This window comes from Lonchura striata, chromosome 2, assembly GCF_050655825.1.
Source record: "Lonchura striata isolate lonStrDom1 chromosome 2, ASM5065582v1, whole genome shotgun sequence".
Taxonomy (NCBI): Eukaryota; Metazoa; Chordata; class Aves; order Passeriformes; family Estrildidae; genus Lonchura; species Lonchura striata.
In genome coordinates, this window is record NC_140704.1 from 54,707,972 (window position 1) to 54,713,971 (window position 6,000).

The 6,000-nt window shown below is 37.1% G+C and overlaps 1 protein-coding gene across 1 annotated transcript in view; it reads left to right on the forward strand.

Moving 5' to 3' along the window:
* Nucleotides 1–5,670, forward strand: part of LOC110479360 (amphiphysin) — a 120,139-nt gene extending 114,469 nt beyond the window's left edge. The window contains exons 21-22 of the mRNA XM_021546627.4: nucleotides 1,873–1,974; nucleotides 4,505–5,670. Coding sequence (XP_021402302.2) covers nucleotides 1,873–1,974; nucleotides 4,505–4,612 — 210 coding nt within the window. The 3' untranslated portion in view covers nucleotides 4,613–5,670. The remainder of the gene's footprint in view (nucleotides 1–1,872; nucleotides 1,975–4,504) is intronic.
* The last annotated feature ends 330 nt before the right edge of the window (nucleotides 5,671–6,000 follow it).

Genomic DNA, 6,000 nt, shown 5'->3' on the forward strand with positions numbered 1-6,000 from the left:
AATGGCTTTTTTTCTGGCCTGAAAATCTATAGTGGGAGTACTGATTCTATTGAAATACATTGAAGCCAAAATGTATTCAGTAACTTTAGTAATAATATAAACTATTAGGGTAATTCAAACAGAAAAATTTAATGAGGCATAAGAGAAGTTCTTCCCTTGCCTGGCAAAACCACCAGGGTTTCCTGGTTCACAAGGTTCTTTGAAATTACTTTTCATTTTGAATCACTGAGCAGCAGAAAATCTCCTTGAGGAAGGATGAACTTTACATACTTCCTACTATAATTTGCATAGTTCCAACTAATTAGTCCCATAGCACTCTCTAAGTATGCCATTCTTTTTGGTCTATTCTCATTACTCAATATTTTCTGCAAACTTTGTGGATAACACTAGGGTAAAGGTAAACACTATCATGCAACTCAAACATGCTGACATAGTTAATCTTTTGCTTTTAATCTCAGTCTCTAGGGTCAGACATAGAGAAGGAGAAGTAGAATATATGCTTGCAATCTGGTTCCCAATTCCATAATTGTAGAGTTATCTTTCATAATTGTAGAGTTATTGTGGAGCTGTCTGTGCTTTGAGAAAATTAGGCTAGCTATCTTTTAAGGAGATAAAATCATTTACTTAAAATGGTCTGTTTGCAATGACATGCTGATCTTGCCAATGTTTGAATGCTCACCCCTTTGAAAGGCAGATATTTTTGGCATACCCATCTGCTGGTAAGTGGGAGTTCCTACCAAGGCAATCATTAATTAGGGTTCCCATTACTTACCTCTTTGGTCATCTGTTGCAATGGGTACTATATATCTGACTCAAATTTTTATAGATATTCACAAGAGGAGTAATACAACAGTGGCCACGACAAGAGAATGAGAGAATATAAAGTTCTGAGAGTATTTCTCAGTTTTATTTGTAAAATCTTGCCACCCCTCTTGCAGATCTCATGATAATGGGGAATGGAAGGAAGTTCCTTACGTGGGAAATATGAGAGTGGCAGGTCTGTCCAACAGGCAGGACTTGTGGAATGTTGCATTATCGTCCATCCTTGAGATCTTGTAATCTTGGGGACGGATCTTAAGTTTCTTGTGATAGTCTCAGAAAAGGAAACTATCCTTAAGTTGTCCCTGCTTATAAGGAAGTGCATAAAAAACTGACATGAATCAATGCCTTTATTACCAATTTATGCCTGATCAAAGGAGGTGATTCTGTTCTTGTGAGATCCCACCTGGAGTGCTGCATACAGTTCTGGTGTCCCCAGCAAGAAGGGACATGGAATTTTTGGAACAAATCCAGAGGAGGGCCAGGGTTGATAAGAGGACTGGAACAGCACCACCTTGAACACAGGCTGAGAAAACTGGGGCTATTCAGCTTGGAGAAGAGAAGGTTCCATGCAGACCTCATGGCAACCTTCCAGTATTTGAAGGGGACCTATAGGGAAGCTGGAGAGGGACTCTTCATCAGGAACTGTAATTTATTGTAGGACAAGGAGTAATGGGAACAAATTGAAGGAGGGAAAATTTGGATTAGATAATAGGGAGAAATTTTTACTGCAAGGATGGTGAGGCAGTGGAACAGGTTGCCCAGGGAAGTTGTGGATGCCCCAGCCCTGGCAGCGTTCAAAGCCAGGCTGGATAAGGCCTTGAGCAACCTGGTGTAGGGGATTGTCCCTGCCCATGGCAGGGGAGGTTGGGACTAGATGATTTTTAAGGTCCATTACAACCTGTTAGCATTCCATGATTCTATGATAATTTGAATATACTTGTCTATGGCATATGTTTGCATAAAGACTAATTTTTTTTTTTTTCAGTCCAGATTTAACAAGTAATTTTGTTAAGAAAATGTCTTCAATATGTGTGGTGTTTTTTTCTTTAGGTTGAAGTTCTGCATGATTTTGAGGCAGCTAACAGTGATGAGCTTAATTTAAAACGAGGAGATATTGTACTAGTAATTCCTTCTGAGACCACAGCTGATCAGGTAAAAATGTGGTTCTTGCTTTTGTTGACATTCTTCTTTATCTCATCTTTTTTTCTTACTGATTATAGTTAATGGGGATGTGTATTCAAAATTATGTGACTATAAGAAAACACAAAGATTTTACTTAGGCCTTTGTATGTAGTTTAATTTGAGACTAAATGGCACAGCTGACTATACCTGAAGTCACAGATACATGTTATTAGCAGAATCTGACCTCTGCATATTTTTTAGGGCTTATTTGTGCTACATTGTCTTTTAGGTACACAAAGATTTAATGCAGAGGATGACCTACACACTCTGTAACATTGTTCTATATCATCTTGTCAACATTCCAGTAGAATTGATTACATGCTCTCTAAATGTTCCATTTTTATGTATGATTTGTAGAAATAATGCAGATTCAGCCACAGAGAGCACTGAGAATGCACACAAATTGTGATGTTCTGTAGCCGAAAGGTACAGAGATGCTGCTCTGTGTTAGGTGCCTCTGATAAATATAACTTTGCCCCTCAGCAGCCTGAATCTGAATATAACAGTACTTTAATTTAAGGCATCTAATTTTGTTCTAACATTGCAGTTCAGGTGGAATTTTAAACAAATGTATTCTATATGTTAAATTGAATTGTAGTGAAGTATGTTGATTTTGGCTGCTGCTTTAAAAGAGAAGACTGTACTGTACACTACTGGCATCAGCCACCCCAAGGGTATCTGTTAGTGCCTGTAGTGTTGGTAAGAAGTCTTCCAGTTGATTTGAGGGTTGAGAAGTGGGGGACTGGATCCTGCCTGATCAGGTAGTTAAGAGCACTGCTCTGAAAGAAGAATATCTCTTAAAATAGGCATAAATACTAACGCCCTAAGCACATATGAGCCCTGAGAACTGTGTTTGAAATTGTTTTGCTGGTTAATGATGTTCTAAGTTAGGTAGTTATCAGTCCTCTAGCTGTGCTTTCTTTAATTCAAGACAGGAATTCTTGGCTTTTGTGAGTGGGGTTTTTTTACTTATTTCAGAACAAAATATTTACACTACAGCAGGTACATAACTCTTTTTATTGGAATTAAATATATTATCCCTACTCAAATTATGCTGTCTTACCTCATGGGCAGTTCACTGTTAGTTGATTTCACTGTTAGTGTTTGCAGAATAGACACTACTCTAAGGATAGCAAAATATGCTCTCTGACTTTAGTCTGTTTTTTGCTAGGATATTAGGTGTTAAATACATGATAATGCTTGGTGAGTCCATGAAGTGTAATTATTCTTCTGGTGTGCACTGAAATTCCCATTAGCATTAATTGAAGTAAATTGTGTGCAGTGATGGAGAAAATAAACCTTTATGTATTCATGTTTCTGAAGCCATTCTTTTCATATATTTATTGCACGTTACATATTTCCCCTTCATGTTTAACATCACCATGAAGCCAAATACTTTTGTCTTTTGCCAGGTACTTTGTTGATTTTTATAGAGGCTTATCTTTGTTATTCTTTATTCTCCTTCAAAAATGACCTGTCTAAAGCTGTAATTCCAATATACCTGGTAACATTAACCTCCATTTGAAGCAAAATGGTCCCACCCAGTGGCTTTTTCCATTAGACTTGTGTTGAAGTTACTATCCAGTAAAACTGTGTATTCCTTTCTAGAGTCTATACTGCCTATGCTAAGGAGCTGCAGTTCCTCTATCTCTTAGATATTAGACATGCTTCACTTAAACGTACCCATTCAATGTCACAGATAAGCTAGATCTGCTTTAATGATGCTTATTTTGGGGCAGAGAGCCCCCACTAGCACACACAGGCACCCCAAAATCATGACTTGATGGTATATGTGATGATCTGTTCAAGCTGTTCTATCTGCATATGTACTGTCTGTACAGTAATAATGTGGCAACATTAGAAGTTCTGTTTGCCATGGCTTTGCTTCAGTTCCTTTTCTTTAAAGGAAAAAGATAGAGAGTTTCTTAGTGAGGTAAGAGTAGATTGGTCATTTTTAAAAATACCAAATGATTTTATTCTAGGTAGAATTTATCACACGTGAGAGAATCCAGTACTTTCCAATAGGAAATCTCTCATTTGTTTGTTTGGACAGCTGGTGATTTGTTGATATTTTGCTTGTCAAGTCCTGGTTTAGGTTCCCAGAAGTTTTTTGAAAAAGCACTACATATTTTCTAGAGATAGTAACTCCTGAGACTGGAAGAACTGTTCTTTCTTCTGACAGTTGATACATGAATGAGAGAAAAATACCTCAGAGAAAAAAAATTAGGATTCAGAGCTATTCTTCCCCCACCTAGAATACTAAGTTCAGCCAGGAGTTAGATGGGCTAACGGCTTTATTGTGTGCTTGCAGTCACTTGGTCTCACAAAACTGTAGTCTGGTAGAACAGAGAAAATGGTCTGTGCAAAATTAGAGGCAGCTTTTTAACCAAAACACCAAATCCTTTAGCCATGTTATTATGAAATATCTTCAGGTCTGAAGCTCATAGTGAGGAATGGGGGGAGATGTGAAATTTAAAAGACTCTGTCTTTTTCTTTGCAGGAGGCTGGCTGGTTGACTGGCATTAAGGAATCCGAGTGGCTTCAGTACAAAGATGCAAATAGTTATAAAGGACTTTTCCCAGAGAACTTCACACGCCATCTGGAGTAGTTCTCCCAGGCAGACAAATGTAGTATGAAACTCAGTCAGTAGGTTTTTAACCTCTTTGAAACACAGGAGCCCACCTTTTTGTTGTTTAAGCTGTTAATGGTTTACAGACTGGTGCCAGACAAAGCTAGTTGAAACATATCAAATGAGCATGAATGCAAACAGTTAAGCTGTAATTTCTGAAGCAGTACATGGGAAAAAAAATCAGTTAAAAATGAAATGTCCTTATTTGTTCACGAGTATGTGGCGACAGGTTTGTTTGTGCTTCGTCAGAGCTATGGTGATCCTGTATTTGGTCCTTTCCCATGAAATCTGAAATTAGCTTCCTCAATACCAAAACCTTAACTTCTCTGCACTAAGTGTATTGTATTCCGTTGCACTGCAGAAAATTTAATTAATTATCCTGTAGCTATAAGGTCAAACTATTACAAGTTCCATGTGTTAAAAAGGTAGTTAACTACTGCAACATTTTTCAGTGTTATTTTTGGACATGCATAATACATATACACAAGAACTTATGTGTATATATGAGTGCATATGGCTATATGCATTTTCACAACTTCATTGTAGCTCTTTGGCCGTGTAGTATCATCCAGTACATGCATTGCTTTTTCATTGTCTGGCATTACAGGTAATAGTTTTGTTCAAAGCAAAACTAACTACTCTATTGCCAAAACATGATACAATATCTGTGTTTGTAATGTGAACTTTTCATTCTTAGATGATGAATAACATCATGTTCAAAGCCGCTAACCTTTGAGAAGGCATGGCTCAATCTCCTCTTCCAGCTGCAGTAGTTACAATGAGATAACCTGGAGGGGGGAGTTGTTATGATGCTAATCTATACTTTTTTATTTAATTGACTGAATACATTTTCAAAAAGAAACAGAACTAATCTCTGAGAATAAAATAAACACAATATATTTTCACTATATGTATTTATGCAGCATACCTTCACAGAACCTTTTAAAGTAAGATATATATATCCTGTATCAAAAAGTCATCTGTAACTTATGTTTTCCAGTGTTGTGTCATTAAAAATAAACCTTTGGTCCAAAGAAGCTGTTTTTTCTGTAGTGCTTTTGAAGTTTTGTAAGAAGTCTATATAATTTATACATTGTATTATATAATCTAATCTTAATTTAATACCTCTTTTTCCAAAGTAATAGAGCATAACAGGTGCAACCTCTAAATTCTTGCTCTCAACCTGAGTTGTGGCCAGAGTTCCAAAAGGTCTGAACCCCAGTTCAGCATGTCTCTCTGCTGCTCTTCCTTTTCCTGACTCTGACCACCAGCTAAATATCTGTCCAGTATGAAAGGGAACTTGTCTGTATTTAACCATCACTCAGCTGAAGATCTCTGTCTCTTATGAATTTTTATTTGTCCACTGT